We start from the raw sequence: 18732 nt of genomic DNA on the forward strand, positions 1-18732 counted from the left end.
CTGAGGAGACAGGGAGAAAAATCTGGTGTTAACCAATTCATCATCTATCATGCAACAGATTAGACAAACAGATAAATGCTGTTGTGAAATCCAGTTTCTTCCATCACAAATTACCAAGCTGAAGTTATATCTTACAACAAAATGTGTTGAAAAGTGATTTGTGCTGTTATTAGCTCTTGGTAGGATTACTGTAATGCCTTGTATGCTGCCTTAAATGAATCATCTCTGTATTGCCAACATGCAGCACCTGGTCTTTTAACAGGTAATAGAAAACATGAAAATCTATCTCCAGTTCTGGCTTCTCTCCATTGGCTTCCTGTTTGTTGTAGGTTTGACTTCAAGATTTTATTGTTTACTTTTAAAGTGATGAAAGTCCCATTATACCTCTGTGATTTCTATAACATGCACATTGCACTAAGAGTAATTTGGTCAGTCAACCAGTTTGTCTAAGATGATCCTAGATCCAAAATGAAATTCAGAGGTGATCGGGTTTTTGCAATTTGTGCCCCTAAACTTTGGAATAGTTTACATTTTCATTTATAAACTGTTTGGACATTTAAATCTTTGTCCAACACCCGTCAGCAGCAGCACCAGATTCATTTTTGAGGTGGAGGGTCATGGGGTGTTTGTCTCCTCTGTTACACACTTTGAATGTCAGGCATTTGTTCAATTGATATGATGGCTCCTGTCAATCAGTTCAGTGGGTTTGTTGCATTTTGTCCCTTAATAAACAGTAAACATCTCTAACCTGGAGGAAACATTTTGGGTCTACCATGTGCTGCGGTCTGGCTGATCTGATGATTGTTTGCTATTAAATGCGCTGCGGTCATAGAGATTTGGTGGAAAATAATCAGGAATAAATGTTAAGTTGTCAGTGGGGAGGAAGATGCAGAAGGCAGCTTTACACAGAGCATTTAGATGGTGGAATGGACTTTATTCTATTTTCCAAACTGGAGTCTGGAAAAATGTAAAAGAGGATAAATGTCTGCAGCCGACCTGAGAACAGCTGAATACAGATCGACGGTATTAAAACATCGAGTTTGGATGAAGGTTTTGTCATCATTACATCATTAGTGTGAACCACCAGTAGCAAGTTAAACAGTTGTCCATACGGGAAACCGTCAGCTCTTCAGTTCGCCAAACCACACACACACACACACACACACACACACACACACACACACACACACACACACACACACACACACACACACACACACACACACACACAAAAAGCTTATAAACCGGCGACCTGCCAGAACTGCACACACGGTAAAAAGCTCTGGCAGGATCTAAACAACCAATCTTACAACGACGGGAGGATTCAAACTCCTCTTGTTCATTTTTAGCTTACAGAAAAAGCGCCAAGCTGCCAAATTTACAAAAGTAAACTGACCAATAACATTTAGGCTTTGTGAGCAGCTCCATGGACTCACATAGACTGGCTACGTACAAGATGTTTTGACACAATAGATTGTTTTTCTCCTAAATGTTAATAGTAAAGAGAGTTAGATAATTAAAGAAAGTGTAAAAAAATCTTCTTTTCTGTTTTACTTAAAGGAAAATCTAAGGTACACAGTGCGTATGTCATGTTTGGATCTAGTTTTTTAACCCACATGCAGAACACCACAGGAGTAAAGGAATCAGTAGTATAATGTTTATTGAAAAATAAGATGGATGAGGGTCTATCCAGGGGGCAGGATCACAGAGTCGCTGGCGCACTGAAGGACAACAGATAAAATGATGAGTTCAAGGTTGTAGGAAATGTGAGCAACACGGGTAAACAGGAACGGTCTTACTTGTGATGTTGAATAATGACTGCAGGGAGAGAGTAGGCTGTGGGCTCGGGGTTAGTCTCCTAATTTGCAGGTCCTGGACAGTGATCTGGATTCCAGAGTACGGCTCGATGGAGGTGGTTCCGGATAGCTACGTGGAGGCTGCGGTGGAGGATGGACAGGTAGGTACAGGCGTAGAGGGAGGCAGAGGAGCGGTCCTACTGCTAACTGGCAGGTCCGGGGTCGGCTTGAGATCCAACTGAGGAGATGGAAGTGGGACTCGGGCAACCAGTGGGTATTCACCACGGCGTCATGAGGATGGGTTATCCAGAGGGCCAGAACGAGATCTTTACGAGGAGATCACACAGCGTCGCTAGGAACACCTGGAAACAGGAAGGCAACAAAGGATTACTCAGAGAAAATTCGCTGGGAGAAGCACAGAGAGTAACTCCGGGTGGGCTCAAGGTACCATTACTGGCAAACACTCAGGCGAAGAAGTGCAGTCAGTGCGCTCCTCTTAAACCCCAGGGTGATTAGATGATGACCAACAGGTGCGCTGAACCACAGGTACGCCCTGCCAGGGAGGCAGCTTCTGGAGCTATCTGGTGGATAAATAACGGAACCACAGACGAACAAAAAGGAAAAGAAAACCCCACAAAAGGAACAAAAACCCCGATACCTAACAGCGTACAGCTGCAGGAGCCCTGAGCTCAGCAACTTGTTAAAAGTCCAAAATATGCACAATATGCCGAGGATAGATAGATACGGCAAAAATCATGACTGGTCAAATATTTGGAACATTAAAAAAATAATAATAACATAGATGTCAAATATCCTCAGCAATGCCAGTTTAGAGCAGCAGGACAACCTAATGGATCATCATGTTACAGCGCAGCAGCGCCATCTGGAGGCTATGGGTCTAAAACCAAAAGGCAGCACAGATTATAATTGCTGCATGTTCCACAAATTGTGCGACAAATGATTGTGTGAGTGGGACAGATAACCAGCCAGACTGCTGACAATATTACACCGTGAAAGAGGTGTACAGAGCCTCGTGCCGGAAGAAAAACGGCGAGTGACTGAGGATTATTGCGTGTAACAGCAAAAATTGCTTGTAAATTCTAGACATTAACAGGTACCATATAAGTGCAAAAAAAATCCGTGAGGGACGACAGAGTCCCTGCTCGAAATTCCATGGAAGAGGTGTACGGAGCCTTGTGCCAGAAGGCCGTTGAAAGGCTGTTAACATCATTTTAAGCTGTGTGATTGTGAGCGTGACTGGGAATAAAAATACCAATAGGTATTTTGTTCCATATAACACAGTAGGAGTGTAACAGGTAAACCTTTTATGGATGCAAAAGCAAGAACCCCCCACTTGATGACTTTGTGTTTCTGTGTTTGATATGATGTTAAGCACTTTGAAATGCCTTGCTGCTGAAATGTGCTATACCAGGGGTTATCAATAGGTCGATCGCGGAAAGGTTTTGAGTTGATCTCGGCAGCAGGTGACAAACTGAAAGCTGCCAGGATGCTGAGACCAGAACTTCCTCTTCTGGTGCGCTTATCAAAATATTCACTAAGATCCTAAATGTTTGTAGCTTCATTAAAGAATGGTCATTTTTTAAAAATCAACAAAATGTGTTAAAATTAATATTCTCAGTAATTGTTTCAACAAGGTGTTGAGCAATTCAGTGAGTTTCCGTTCCATTAACAACAACAAAAAGCGACTCAAAGACCGACTAGCTAATTTAAACTCCTGCTCTGCTAGTCAATCAACCATCTCTGTGTTCAGGGAAGCGCTGATTAATAATCGAGAAATAAATATCAAGCCTGGAAACTTGATATCGTAACGGACTGAATGTTATGTTTTTAACGTAATCTTTGCTCGTCTTGCGGAGAGCAGGCGGTTGCCACGGTAACAGGTGTGCTTAACCTACAAAGAGAGAGAGAGAGAGTAAAAAGGTAGGAGTGGTTTTGAGTTGATCACCTGTTCAGGTTATTTTTGTGACTGAGAAACCAGTAACTTCCAGTGACAGAGTCTCACTGAGGAAGAAACTGCATTAGGTTTTCTATCACTTTATTATTTCTGCTATAACTAATGTATATTTGCATATGACTTATGTTATATGCGAATATAGCATAAAAACATAATGTTATTCAGATTATATTTTATAAGCTTTTTTGGTACATTTGACCATTTTTGTATGATACTGCAAACTTACTTTATATTGTTATCATATAAGTTGCTATTTGTGATCCTATTTGCATAGAGTTTAATTTACAATTTTTATGTCTTCGTGTCATGAAGTAGATCTCAGCCTTCTGGTGGGAGAAAAAGTAGATCTTGGTCTCAAAACGTTTGAGCATCACTGTGCTATACAAATAAAATTTGATTGAAAATTTAATTGATTGAATATTTTTGCATTAAAAACAAAATGACAAACATCATGAATAAACTTTAATGTGCTTGTTATTTAACAGACAAAAATGAATTTCAACATCCAACAGAGACCTGAAAACCATCAGTAACAATCGATATTTATGGCTCCTGATGGCTGATTGGCTTTTGGAAGAGCAACGAGGTAAAAAAAACAAACAAATTCATGTGATTATTTTTCGACCTGATCCAAAATGATCTGCTCTGGTCAAAGTGTGGTGAGCATTTGGTCTGGACCATAAACGGACATGGACCCAATGTTTTTATTTCATCCCAACGCCATCAGAAAGAAAATATCGCCACAGTTCTACAAATGGTGACAAATACATAAATCTCATTTAATTTTTAGGCAGAATTGGTTCAGACCTGGACCGGATCAGAGTCTAAGTCTTTTTTCAGATGTCAGAGCGGTTCATGATCCCAACCCGACCCGAAGCTGCTGTATGTGTGTAAACCTTTGGGTGATTGTTCTGATCTGGAGTCTTAGATTAGATTTGGTCCAGATCTCAGTGCTGCAGGTTTTATCTGTCTGCATAGAAACACAGAGATGTCAGTACCGGATTGTCAGAGTTGTGTTCAGCCTGTAAATGTCTGACTGGACCAGCGGACAGGCAGGGCCGTAAAGTGGGGGGCCAATGGCCCGCCTGGGCCCCCCTGTTCCGGCGCCTACACCCATCACTATTCTTTAGCTCTTGATTCATACCAGAGTTTGACATTCTTCTATAAAGCCAGTTTACAGATTATGTTTCTATTTTATTTTACCTTGTTCTTAAAACATTTTTATGTGACTTTGCTTTATTGTTTAGTTTATTTTACTTTATAGAACTGTAAGTCATTTTGGTAAATGCCTGTCATTTTTATGTGTGACTTAAAAACATTAATCCAATAAATGAAATGGAGATACAAAATAAATAAGTGGTTCTTAATAAGGTTCAGAAAAAAGAAGTTGACACATCTGTTACAGAAATAACATCTGCATCATATCTGATAGCAGCTAATGGACAGAAAACTGGTTTCTCCAGCAGTGAGAACATTTTACCTGAGAGTTTCCAGGTTGCAGTTTGGACTCTCCAGTCCAGCAGAAAGAAACTTCACTCCTGAATCCTGCAGGTTGTTGTTACTCAGGTCCAGTTCTCTGATACTGGAGGACTGGGAGCTGAGAACTGAGGACAGAACTTCACAGCTTCTCTCTGAGAGGTTACAGCCACTCAGTCTGAGGAGACAGAAAAAGCTGATGTTGAAAAATTCATCAGAAAATGTTTCTTTCTTTCCAGTATCTAATGTTCTCCTTGGAAATATTGATGGGGCTGTCTTATTTCAAACATATTTATGTTTACTTTTTTTGTAAACTGTTACATTATTTAAAAAAAACCTTAAACAATATGAATCAATATTTAACTCATTCTTATCAGATTTCTCTCTTTCAGCAATAAATTCAGCAACAATCTGTGTCCTTACAGAGCTTTGTTGGAGGCTTTAACCACTGGCAGCAGCCCCAGAAGAGCCTCCTCTGAAGCTGAGTATTTCTTCAGATCAAACTCATCCAGATCTTCTCCTGATGACACTAAGATGAAGAGCAGAGCTGACAACTGAGCAAGAGACAATTTATCTCTGGAGAGACGTCCTGAACTCAGAGACTGTTTGATTTCGTCCACTAGAGAACGATCATTCAGTTCATTCAGACAGTGGAACAGATTGATGCTTTTCTCTGCAGACACATTCTCATTGATCTTCTCCTTGATGTACTGAACTGCTTTCTGATTGGTCTGTGAGCTACTTCCTGTCTGTGTAAACAGACCTTGTAGGAGTCTCTGATTGGTCTGCAGTGAAAGTCCCAGTAGAAAACGGAGCAGCAGGTCCAGGTGTCCATTTGAACTCTGTAAGGCCCGGTCAACAGCATTCTGGTGTAGAGATATTATTTTTGATTTGTGAAAGAATGTAGGGATAGCTGATTGTTTTCCTTCCATCAGGTTGACACCAGAGTTGGTTAAGGTCAGATGAACATGAAGAGCAGCCAGAAACTCCTGAACACTCAGATGGATGAAGCAGAACACCTTGTCCTGGTACAGCCCTCTCTCCTCTCTAAAGATCTGTGTGAACACTCCTGAGTACACTGAGGCTGCTCTGATATCGATGCCACAATCTGTCAGGTCTGATTCATAGAAGATCAGGTTTCCTTTCTGCAGCTGATCAAAAGCCAATTTTCCCAGAGACTCAATCATCTTCCTGCTCTCTGGACTCCAGTGTTGATCTGTTTCAGCTCCTTCATCATACTTGTCCTTCTTCACTTTGGTCTGAACCACCAGGAAGTGGATGTACATCTCAGTCAGGGTGCTAGGCAGCTTTCCTCCCTCTCTGGTCTCCATCACATCCTTCAGAACTGTAGCAGTGATCCAGCAGAAGACTGGGATGTGGCACATGATGTGGAGGCTTCGTGATGTCTTCATGTGGGAGATGATCCTGCTGGCCTGCTGCTCATCTTTGAATCTCTTCCTGAAGTACTCCTCCTTCTGTGGTTCATTGAACCCTCTGACCTCTGTTACCATGCCAACACACTGAGGAGGGATCTGATTGGCTGCTGCAGGTCGTGTGGTTATCCAGAGGAGAGCAGAGGGAAGCAGTTTGCCCCTGATGAGGTTTGTCAGCAGAACATCCACTGAGCTGGACTCTGTAGCATCAGTCAGGATCTCCTTGTTGTGGAAGTCCAGAGGAAGTCGACTCTCATCCAGGCCATCAAAGATGAACAGAACCTGAAAGTGCTCAAAGCTGCAGATTTCTTTGGTTTCGGTAAAGAATCGATGAATCAGTTCCACCAAGCTGAACTTTTTCTCTTTCAGCACATTCAGCTCTCTGAAAGTGAATGGAAATATGAACTGGATGTTCTGGTGGGCTTTGTCTTCAGCCCAGTCCAGAGTGAACTTCTGTGTTAAGACTGTTTTCCCAATGCCAGCCACTCCCTTTGTCATCACTGTTCTGATTGGTTGGTCTCTTCCAGGTGGGACTTTAAAGATGTCTTCTTGTCGGATTGTTGTTTCTGGTCTGTGTGGTTTCCTGGATGCTGTTTCAATCTGTCTGACCTCATGTTCATCATTGACTTCTGCAGTCCCTCCCTCTGTGATGTAGAGCTCTGTGTAGATCTGGTTCAGAAGGGTTGGACTTCCTGCTTTATCAATCCCTTCAAACACACACTGGAACTTCTTCTTCAGACCAGATTTAAGTTCATGTTCACAAACTGCAGCAATATGTTCTAAATGAACACAAAAAGTAAAATCAGAAAGGATACAAAATCATCTTTTGAAGATAATTTGAATAAATGAGATTCAATCTCATCAGACTTCAGTAAATGTGTGATTTATCCATCAGGTCAAATCTTTGTAGAAATCCTCTTACTGCTCAGCAGACGGTCAACCAGCTCCTCCTGCCTCATCCTCCTCAGGAAGTTCTGTATGATCTTCATCACTGCCTTTCTGCTGCTCCTCTGGTCTTCATCATCACCTTCCAACTCCTCCTCATCATCTCTTAGACTCTCTGAACATTCTGGGTCATCTGGACTCAGAACGTTCTGGATCTTCTTCAGCTCTTTCTTCACAAAAGTGACAATGTTGTCCTCCAGCAGCTGGAACAGAATAACAGATGAAGGACACATCAGACTGAAATTATGGAGCCAAACATCAGATCCACGTTGGACAGACTGACATCCTCTGGTCTACAAAATGCAGCCTGGAGATGAGTGTGAACAGAACCCATGGAAAAGTAGTTATTCATGACTTTTGGCTCTTAGGGGAGTGAACACCTAAGATCTTATCCTGCTCTCTCTCATCCTTACTGATAACTTTGCCTGTGAGTTATTTTTAAAATCACGGGTTTTATAGTTATACTGACATTATCGACATTATAACTGGATTACTTCAAACCTAATCCATTCTGACCTAATCCAGTTATGATGGATTAGGTTTGGGGGGGATTTTCTTAGTTTTATTTTTACCTTACTTTTCTTCACTTCCAAGTTGAACCAGGGCAAAATGCCTCCGGCCGACCCCAGGGTCATTAACAGTATTATGCAACGACTTCAGTCTATAGAAATGAAGATCCAATGGCTGGAAGTGAACATTGAGATCAACACTGCCTGTGGAAATGAGACAACTCTTCCTCAAATCAACAGAGAGGTCGTACGCCCCACACCAAGCAACTCACCCTGGAACGCTCAGGGTGCCAAGCCGAAACAAAAGTCTCTCCCTGCAGATCCCATGAGGCGACTGACAGGGAGAACCCCTCACCTGGACGAATCAGCGTGGCCGGCTCTGAGCCGAAACCCACCTTCAACTTCAACACCTGCTCCACCAAAGAAAAACAAACAAGCAGCTGCAACCAAAACTGTTCCACCGACCCCGCTCCCAAGGACAGAGCGTCCAGCCCGGGCCTCAAAACATTCTGACTCTGTGGGAATCCCACTGAAAAACAGATTTTCTGTACTCCAGCCTGAGCCTCTGAGTGAAACCTCGCTTTCAAACACCAACAATGAGGAAAGACCAACACATCCACCCCCTAAAGCCCCAAAGGACAAAGCGGCTACCAGGAAAACGAAAGGTATGCCAAGAGTGCTTATCGTTGGAGATGAGGCAGTAAATGGAATCAGTCACGTTTGCAATCCCAAGAAAACGAGAGTGATTTCTTTTCCTGGTGACACTGTATCTGATTTAACCAACAAAGTTCTCTCTCTAACCACTGATCAGATAAATAATGAGACTTTAGTTGTGCATGTTGGACCCAACAATCTGGCAAAACTGAAGTGGAAAGTTACAATAAGGTCACATCTGCTGGTTATTTTGCTATATGTTTATTCTAAGTTCCTGTATAGTCCCACCAAAATAAAGCTATTTGGGTTACATGTGCAAGGCTGGGAGTTGTTTTCTACAGCTGCATCAGAACCAGACTGTCTCGACCCTTGTTTTGGATCCATTATCCTTTGTGTAAAACTCATGTGTTTCTCTGCCTGGCAGAGCTTTTCACCCAGATCTGCTTCATTATTGATTGACCTACAAGCTCTCTGTATTGTGCACAATATATGAATCAACCTGATTGAGTGATTTCACCTGAACAGTGCTTGGAAATAGTTTTTCCACAACAATCTGAGATTGTGAAAAAGGACTTTATCACTTAAACACTATTGGAAAATTAAAAATGAAGTTATTTCTCAGTGGTCCAATTCAATCACCTCAATGGGGGGATGAAAAACACTCCAGGTTGAACATGATAAACAAATGGCTGATTAAAAGCTGCTCTGCTAGCTCAGTGACCTTCATCGATAACCTCTGGATCTATTGGCAGCGCTTTCACCTTTTTGGAAGAGGCGGATGCAATCTTAATAAACATGGGATAAAGCTGCTCACTACAAACCTTTTTCATTTTATCAACAAGGACAGCAACGTGATCATCGCTTCAGAAGAACAGGTTCAAAAATTTCTGACTAGGATGGAACCCTCTGCTTATCAGGTGCCAAAACAAGCTGATACATCAACTGGAGGCGGAGCGACTGGTTCCCTTCCTCCTTCCCCCCTCCCTCTCTGCTCCTAAACTCATTCACAGGATTCACAAGATACCTATGAAGAAATGTCTTCTGGACCAGAGTTTCTTAAATTTACAGATGGAATGAACCAACAGGTTGTACTTGGGACGTCTCTCCTTAGCGCTCACGTAGCAGACCTCACTTCATTTAAGCCACCTGACTCTAACTTCCCAGAGGATCCATCACTCTGCGTTTCTGAGGTCTGAGGCCGGGGTCCAGACTTTATCTTTACACATGTCTTCCTTCAGAATGTGTCTCGCCCCCCGACACTGCAGAACAAGACATTACCTGTCCGGATCCAGGGCTGGCCCAAAGCATATACAAACTAAGCAGCCGCTTAGGCCCCCAAGGCCACCAAGGGGCCCCCTTGGTGAGCTGATTTTTATTTTTTTTTAGTAATAATTTCTATGTCAATATAATATCAAAAACCCATGATGATTTTCAGTTTACAGTTTCAGATATCATTGATTCCATTAAAGTGAAGGTCGTGTCTGGTAGGAAGAAATCTCCATGGAGAAATGCACACAGTGGCGCCGGATTCATTTTTGAGGTGGGAGCGAACAAGTGCAGTGAATGTCATTCGCTGCACTTGTTCCATTTCACTATGAAGTGATTTGTCTATACAATAATATATATATTTGATAAGGTATGTAGAAATTATAATTTTATTGATAAAGTGAAAATAAAGAAATTGCTCTTGGGGAGCCCTGGTGGCTGTGGTAGGTACCGCATTCTTCGCCGGTAACATGAGCTGCCGTGCAGAGAGCAGTGAGCATCCAGACGTAGCTCCGGTCAGAAGTTAAGCAAGCAAAACAATGTCTCAAAAAAGGACTTATCCTTCAGGGAGGGGGAGAAAAGAAAAAAAGAATATAAAAACATAAAGGTTTTAATGAGCCTTGGTAATGTAATGTAATGACTTAGACTTGTACTTTATTGATCCCTTGGGAAGACTCCCTCAGGAAATGTAAAAGATTAATAAAGCTACTAATAGAACATTAATAGAACGGTCCAGTTCAACAGCCAAACATTTATGCTAGGGTCTTTGTGTTTGTGTGAAACTGAGTTTAAACTTTAAATGAGTTGATTCTCATGGTGGCTCTGGATATTTCTGAGGTATTTTTGGTTGATAACAATAATTAAAACTTGTCAATGTTTGACATTGTTAGATAAATGTTTTTCCGTCAGGCTACAAGCTGCTACATGATGAGCTGCTCTATGTTGTTTGCTGCTGAGCAAAATCATTTAGTGGCTAAAAACATTATTTTTACATCAACTTCCAAGTTATGAGAAACTTCTGTTAAAATCATTTGAAGGCTCAGAATCAGTCCGGTACCGGTACCGGTCCACATTCTCAGGGGAGAAAGTCTCACCTGGTATGAATTACATTTTTAGCTGTTGGAGTAACGCTTAAGAGAAATGAATTTAATCAAAGAATGTCATGAATATGTATAGAGCTGCACCGATTGCAGTTTTCTGGCCGATCCCTGGTTACCAATCTTTAAAAAGCCTGACCTGCTGATTTAGATTTTGGCTGAAATGAATTTTTAAATGTCGCTAAATGTAGCAAGAAAGTCACTGAGTTGGTAACAATGAGGTGAATATTGTTAGCTGTAAACGTTCAGACCTGGTGGGTCTGTCAGTCTAACGTCTCACTGCAGAGCAGAAGAGGACAGAGATGATTTATAAACCTTTGCTGATGAAGATAAGATCAGCTTCACATGTAAGTATCGGCCAATCACGATGCCCCAAAATGAAGGAAATCGGCTCCCAGAAATCAACTGGTTAATAAATCAGTTGGTCAATAAATGTATCCTATATTATACATGTTTATAATGTAAACCACTGCCAGAGATGTAATAAGTTTATGGCAGGTGTGTGAATGACCTAATGATCAGACTGCTGATTGCAGCCGGTCCACATTGTTAGCAGAACCAGAGGGCCCCAAAACCACATTTGTCTCAGGGACCCATGGAGGCTGGGGCCGGCCCTGTCCGGATCACTACAAGAAAATTTACAAAAAACAAAAATACAAAATACAGCGGTCTTAGTTCAAACCTCAGACTGAAGAACTTTTGGCCTCCAAGTCACTAAAACTACTTTAAACTTTAAAGCCCAGATCTCTCTGTGCTACAGCTCTATTAATTAATGATTTCATCACTGAGCATAATATCCATGTTATGTTTCTGACAGAAACATGGTTGAATAATAATGAACCTGTAAGTGTCAATAAAATTGTTTATTTCTTGAAAAAATGTATGTTTATTTCTAAAAGATAGAATAATGTATTTTAAGTTGTTTGGTTCACGTTTTAAGATTTGTGTTAAATGGTTGTATTTTATTTTGTGTCAAATCATTTTTTGTCAAATGTTATCGCGAGATTTGTGTGCATGTGTGAGGCTGCGAGACTTAAATAACCATAGAAGAAGCAGAAGCCCGTGCCAGAGCTATGTGTAGCAGCCTCATGTCCTGTTGTCAAGGTATTTTGTAGTTATGTTTATAATGTTTTGTGAATTTATTGGTTATGGTGTTTAATGGTTTTTTTAATTGCTTAATATTTTGGTTTAGAGTGAACAACGACAAATGATTCGGTTAAAGACCTCCGAAGTGGCAGGCGGCCACGAGGTAACCTTTTTGTCAAAGCACGTGTCACCTGTCTGTTTGTAAATGTATCTATGTCTAAAGCTTTGTGTTTTATTTCTGTAGTTTTCACGGCAAAAAATAAAGAGCCCGTCTTAAGAAAGCCGTGCCAGAGTTGTCACTTTGGAGCTACAGAATCGATCGTACTAATTGAATCTGCGCCTCCTAACTACAATTTCTTCAATGAGAATAGAAAACATAAAAAAGGAGGAGGCGTGGCTTCAATATCTAAAAATACCATAAATTGTAGTAAAATCTCTTTGGGTCTCTTCACCTCTTTTGAGTATCTTGGAATTGAGGTTAAAGGCCACAAACGAACTTTGACTGTAACTTTATACAAAACTCCAACTTTTGTGGAAAATTTCTTTACTGACTTGAATGAACTTCTATCTCTCATATGTATTGATTATGATTGTTTAATAATTGTCGGTGATTTCAACATTCATGTTGACAACCCCCAAGACAGAGGGGCAAAAAAGCTCGCTAATATTTTAGAGACTTTTTGTCTAACACAACATGTCAAACAAGCAACACACACTCAAGGACACACACTGGACCTGGTTATCAGTAAGGCTGTGAATATTTCCAATGTCTCTGTAACTGATGTCGCCTGTCGCATCACTTCCTGTTATCTTTGAAAGTTCTTTATCCTTTAACCCACTTGGACAAACAGCAACCATCACAAAACGTTCTCTCACTGAAAACACAGCAGAAACTTTTAATCAAATCTACTCTTCTTCCTCACCCTTAAGCTGTAATGATGTTGATGAGTTAGTAGATGATTTTCAGTCTAAAGTTTCAGATATTATTGATTCCAATAAAGGGAAAGTTGTCTGGTAGGAAGAAATCTCCATGGAGAAATGCACACAGTGGCGCCGGATTCATTTTTGAGGTGGAGGGTCATGGGGTGTTTGTCTCCTCTGTTACGCACTTTGAATGTCAGGCATTTGTTCAATTGATATGATGGCTCCTGTCAATCAGTTCAGTGGGTTTGTTGCATTTTGTCCCTTAATAAACAGTAAACATCTCTAACCTGGAGGAAACATTTTGGGTCTACCATGTGCTGCGGTCTGGCTGATCTGATGATTGTTTGCTATTAAATGCGCTGCGGTCATAGAGATTTGGTGGAAAATAATCAGGAATAAATGTTAAGTTGTCAGTGGGGAGGAAGATGCAGAAGGCAGCTTTACACAGAGCATTTAGATGGTGGAATGGACTTTATTCTATTTTCCAAACTGGAGTCTGGAAAAATGTAAAAGAGGATAAATGTCTGCAGCCGACCTTGTCATGAATTGGTGGTGAGAGGTGGTGAGGCAGACGCAGCAGACCCAGGTAAGAGGAATGATTGATTTTAATCAAGAACAAACACAGTCCAGCAATGGGCAGCACGGCTGAGCGGAAGCCAGGGCTCGTCGCCGGTAGCCACCATAAACACGACTGCACAACACGAAAGATAGAACGCACATTAGACGAGGACCAGACAAAGAACAGACACACAGGTGACACTAAATACACTGGGGGTAATCAGGGAACAAGAAACACCTGGGAACTAATCAAGGGGAGAACAGGACAACACAGAGACACAGGAAACTCAAAATAAACACACAGCAAAACACAGATCATGACAGACCTGAGAACAGCTGAATACAGATCGACGGTATTAAAACATCGAGTTTGTATGAAGGTTTTGTCATCATTACATCATTGATGTGAACGACCAGTAGCAAGTTAAACAGTTGTAAAACCGGGAAACCGTCAGCTCTTCAGTTCGCCAAACCACACAACCACACACACGCGCACACACACACGCACACACACACACACACACACACAAAAAGCTTATAAACCGGCGACCTGCCAGAACTGCACACACGGTAAAAAGCTCTGGCAGGATCTAAACAACCAATCTTACAACCACGGGAGGATTCAAACTCCTCTTGTTCATTTTTAGCTTACAGAAAAAGCGCCAAGCTGCCAAATTTACAAAAGTAAACTGACCAATAACATTTAGGCTTTGTGAGCAGCTCCATGGACTCACATAGACTGGCTACGTACAAGATGTTTTGACACAATAGATAGTTTTTTCTTCTAAATAGTAAAGAGGGTTAGATAATAAAAAAATTTCAAAAATTATTCTTGTCTGTTTCACTTAAAGGAAAATCTAAGGTACACAGTGCGTACAGCTGCAGGAGCCCTGAGCTCAGCAACTTGTTAAAAGTCCAAAATATGCACAATATGCCGAGGATAGATAGATATGACAAAAATCACGACTGGTCAAATATTTGGAACATTAAAAAAATAATAATAACATAGATGTCAAATATCCTCAGCAATGCCAGTTTAGAGCAGCAGGACAACCTAATGGATCATCATGTTACAGCGCAGCAGCGCCATCTGGAGGCTGTGGGTCTAAAACCAAAAGGCAGCACAGATTATAATTGCTGCATGTTCCACAAATTGTCTGAGTGGGACAGATAACCAGCCAGACTGCTGGTAATATTCTTGCATTAAAAACAAAATGAAAAACACCATGAATAAACTTTAATGTGTTTGTTATTTAGCAGACAAAAATGAATTTCAACGTATCTCCCCTCTCAGAAGGAGAAGTAGAGAGTGAGAGAAGGGGGAGGGGAGGCGTTGCGCAACAACACAACCTTCCAGACCCCTCAGGTTCAGGTTCTGGTTCTGCTCTGCATCAGAACCAGAACCAAACGAGGAGAAGCAGCATTCAGCTTCTATGCACCACACATCTGGAACAAACTTCCAGAAAACTGTAAAACAGCTGAAACACTGAGATCCTTTAAATCTAGACTAAAAGCAGCTGGTTAGAGTTTTATTTAAAACATAATAAATTATGAATTTAATGTTAGAACTTGACTAAATGTCATGTTTTGATTGTTGATTCTATGTTGCATAACTCTGTGTTTTTGTGTCTGTTATGATGTAAAGCTTGTTGAAATGCTTTGCTGCTGAAATGTGATTGATTCATGTACAGACCTTAAACATGGAGTCCAGCTGCTGGGCAGACGGACCCCTGGGAACCTCTGAGCTCTGCTGGTCCTGGTCCACTCTGAGGAGGAACCAGGAACAATTAGGAAATATTGATACAGCAGATTTCATAGATCAAATCACCAAGAGCTTCACAGTAAAATCATTTAAACATAAAAACAGATCACTGCATAAACGCAATGAGAAAAGTTGAAAAGAGGAAGACAAAGTAAAAACCAGTAACATCAGAATCTCCCAGTAGACATTTTGACAAGTGGATCTTGAACTGGGACTTCAAACTCAGTCAGCAGATTTAAGAATTCATTTCCATGTGACTGGATGTAAACCAGGCCAGAAACAGAAGCTCTCAGGTTTTCTTTCATTTGAGCCTCCAGAATTGGCAGAAACTACTGGACAGATGTTGAAACACCTAAAGTAAAAACTGAGAGGATTTTTGTTTGCCTTTGATTTCTGCTTGTTGTAGCAACAAACCAGTTTAATAAAAATATATTGACAGAGTCACAGCAGAGCATTTCTGAAAATATTCATTAGGTTTTTAAGTTTCACAATCATTTCTGAAATGTTTAAGTGCTGAAGATCACAGATAGGGAACAACATGAAGTCACTGGTTAAAATACAAATCATTGTTCGTCCTACAGCTGAGAAGGACTAAAACTCTTCATCACTAGAACCGAGGAAGACTTTCAGACATGACAAAACGGTTCAGTAACAAGGAAAGAAAAACTGTTGGTTCCATGTTGACCTTGATTCTGTCATTATGAGTATTGGAGAGGTCCGATCCAGTCCAGTGAGCTCATCAACAATCAGAGTGAGCTGCACTCTAGACTAAATATTTCACTTTAACCAGAGAAAAGAGTTTAATGATGGTGATTAATCAATGAGGCCCAAAGCAGCCAGATCAGTTAAACATGATGTAGCATCAAGGACGCCTCCTGTGGTTCTGGAGAACATCCAACACACACCGCTTCACATATGAACATAGAAACAAACATGTTGGAATGAAAACATTTCAGACTGACTCCGTCTCCATGGTTACCGCAGGTAGAAACAGCTCACCTCTCTGATGGTGGAGGTCCAGGAGATTTAAAGTTGATGATGTCATCCTTTGACCTGTTGCTCCTAAAGGACACACAGCTGGGTTCTAGTTCTGGTTCTGGTTCGAGTCTCTGATGGATCCTGACAGAAACATGATGATTAAAACCCATTCTGTGAGGTTCTGTTTACATACTAACCAACATTTCCATCATGGACCCATCTGGACCGGAACCGGGCTGAAAACTGGACCTAGCTGTAATTGTCTCCCAGTTAAATAATAACTCCATGTTGATTGTCTATTTAGGTTTGATGCAGGAAAACTCTGGGTAGAAACTGGGACCCATATGGGTACCAGAGGTTCTGCTACAGCTGGTTCCCTTCAGACCCAGTCAGAACCTCCAGAGTGAACAGCTGGTTCTGATGATCTGGCTGCTGCCACTCAGCTGCTTCTGCAACATGGACTTGCTGTCTGGAAGAAACTCTGATACCAGGCTGAGCTGCTGTGTTCAGCCTGGATGAAGCAGCAAAGAGGAGCAGCAGCAGCTTCATCACCACGTCTGTTTGGCCCTGATCCAGTGTGAACGCTGTGTGAAAGGGGCTGTGGACACTTAGAGATGGTGACCTCACCTCTGACCTTTGCTCTGGCTCTCATCTTCACACTGATCCATGCCGCTGAATTCACTTCAGCTCACACACACTTTCTACCTTCACCTGCAGAGGAAACACACATCATTGATCAGCTCTGATCATCCTTTACATCATTAGAGCTGGAAAAAGATCAGCTGCTGCTCTGATTGGCTCTTCTTCTCTGCTTCATGTCAGTGTCAGTTGAATGCAGTCAGAGGAAGCTGCATCAGCTGCTGCACTTCTACTGTCAGGCCACTAGATGGAGACACGGAGACACTTTTACATTCACTGATTCACTGACTTAGGGTGACCAGACGTCCTCTTTTTCCCGGACATGTCCTACTTTTCAGACCTAAAAAGATGTCCGGGGGGAATTTAAAAATCGTCCGGGATTTTGGTCAATTGCCTCAAAACACATTACATAGCTTACAGTTCATTGTGATTACATTGCCACTCCATTCCAGGTTTCTTTGTATGGCAAATTAGTCACGCACTTCTCCCCAAATCCAATCACGTTGCATTATGTGTGCGAGTGTGTGTGTAACCCTAACCCGAACCTAACACCCCCCCTACCCCCCCGCTGCAGGTTGTCCTCGTTTTCCCAAAGTAAAATATGGTCACCCTAATCATCGTGATGTTTCATTCCAATTCATCAATAATCTAATAATACTGTATATTAATCTCCAACAAGAAATTAAACTTAAATCTGAAACCAGAAGTGAACATTTTCTCCAAACATCAGAGAAACAAGCAGGAAAATTCCTGAAGACAAAATTCAAGTAGGAAACAAAACAAACTTACAGTTTATTCAGACGGTCCAAAGATCTGAAGATCTGAACAGAATGAGACCCAACAGAACCAAGTAGAACCGAACTGAAGAATTGGACAGGTGAGTTTAAACTGAAAGTAAATGTGAGGACTGTTGCGCAAATGACGACGTCACAGCTCACCTGGTTTGTAGTTTTTCTTTCAAAGTAGCAGAACCAGGAAGTAGAAGATCTGCAGTGAAATCAGAGGCAGGTTGATAAAGTCTTGATGATGAAGGAGAAAAGTTCTGATGAAAATGTTTCATGATGGAGAAATGAGGAAGCATCGATGTGCGCATGCGCATTAGCACAATGTAGGACGGATTCATGGACAGATAGATCACCTCTTCCTGGTTTCACTGGGAATCAACTGGACTGTTATTGGTGGATTTGTCTCCCTCTGGTGGTGAAACTATTTTCTAAATGATCCAAATCTGTCAGAACCAGAACCGGTTCTGAGGTTTCATTGATCAGGACATGAATAAAAGATCATCTGAAAATGATCTCAGTACAACAGCAGCATAGATTACACTGAGCCATTATTTACTGAACAGAACCAGAACCAGAAGGATGAAGCAGTGAGAGAAAAACTAAATCCATCCTTTCTGTTTACAGCAGGTCAAAGGTCAGCAGCTGAAATGAGCTGCTGATCAGATGGAAATCTGCACTTTAATCAGTTTTTATTCCTTTAACACTAAATAAAATTTAATTTATGGTTTTATAAAATGAGGACATCAGGAAAAATATGAAAAGATCAGAATCAGCTCCATTTTAGTTCTAGAAACAGAAAAAGCCTCTAACAGTTCTGAGTGTTTTAATGTCCAACATGTTTTAATAAAA

General features: G+C 41.3%; 1 protein-coding gene and 2 long non-coding RNA genes across 4 annotated transcripts; all 3 read right to left on the reverse strand.

Moving 5' to 3' along the window:
* Positions 1 to 1257: 1257 nt before the first annotated feature.
* LOC111606616 lies at positions 1258 to 3107 on the reverse strand. Its single transcript, XR_002752152.1, has 3 exons — positions 2245 to 3107; positions 1800 to 2158; positions 1258 to 1721 (listed from the first exon to the last, which is right to left on the reverse strand). It is a non-coding gene; the product is annotated as an uncharacterized LOC111606616 (long non-coding RNA).
* A 2559-nt stretch (positions 3108 to 5666) lies between these two features.
* Positions 5667 to 16512, reverse strand: LOC111606614 (NLR family CARD domain-containing protein 3-like). Its single transcript, XM_023327585.1, has 4 exons — positions 16481 to 16512; positions 15413 to 15485; positions 7603 to 7828; positions 5667 to 7459 (listed from the first exon to the last, which is right to left on the reverse strand). Exons 2-4 carry the CDS (start codon positions 15419 to 15421, stop codon positions 5667 to 5669), a joined length of 2028 nt encoding a protein of 675 aa, XP_023183353.1. The 5' UTR covers positions 15422 to 15485; positions 16481 to 16512.
* A 47-nt stretch (positions 16513 to 16559) lies between these two features.
* Positions 16560 to 18323, reverse strand: LOC111606735. 2 transcript variants are annotated; one of them, XR_002752223.1, is made up of 4 exons: positions 18037 to 18323; positions 17888 to 17959; positions 17087 to 17170; positions 16560 to 16600 (listed from the first exon to the last, which is right to left on the reverse strand). It is a non-coding gene; the product is annotated as an uncharacterized LOC111606735 (long non-coding RNA). The 2 variants fall into 2 exon arrangements; XR_002752222.1 differs by having other exon boundaries at positions 17888 to 18318.
* Positions 18324 to 18732: the final 409 nt, after the last annotated feature.

The sequence above is a fragment of the Xiphophorus maculatus genome, chromosome 22 (genome assembly GCF_002775205.1).
Source record: "Xiphophorus maculatus strain JP 163 A chromosome 22, X_maculatus-5.0-male, whole genome shotgun sequence".
NCBI classification, from domain to species: Eukaryota; Metazoa; Chordata; class Actinopteri; order Cyprinodontiformes; family Poeciliidae; genus Xiphophorus; species Xiphophorus maculatus.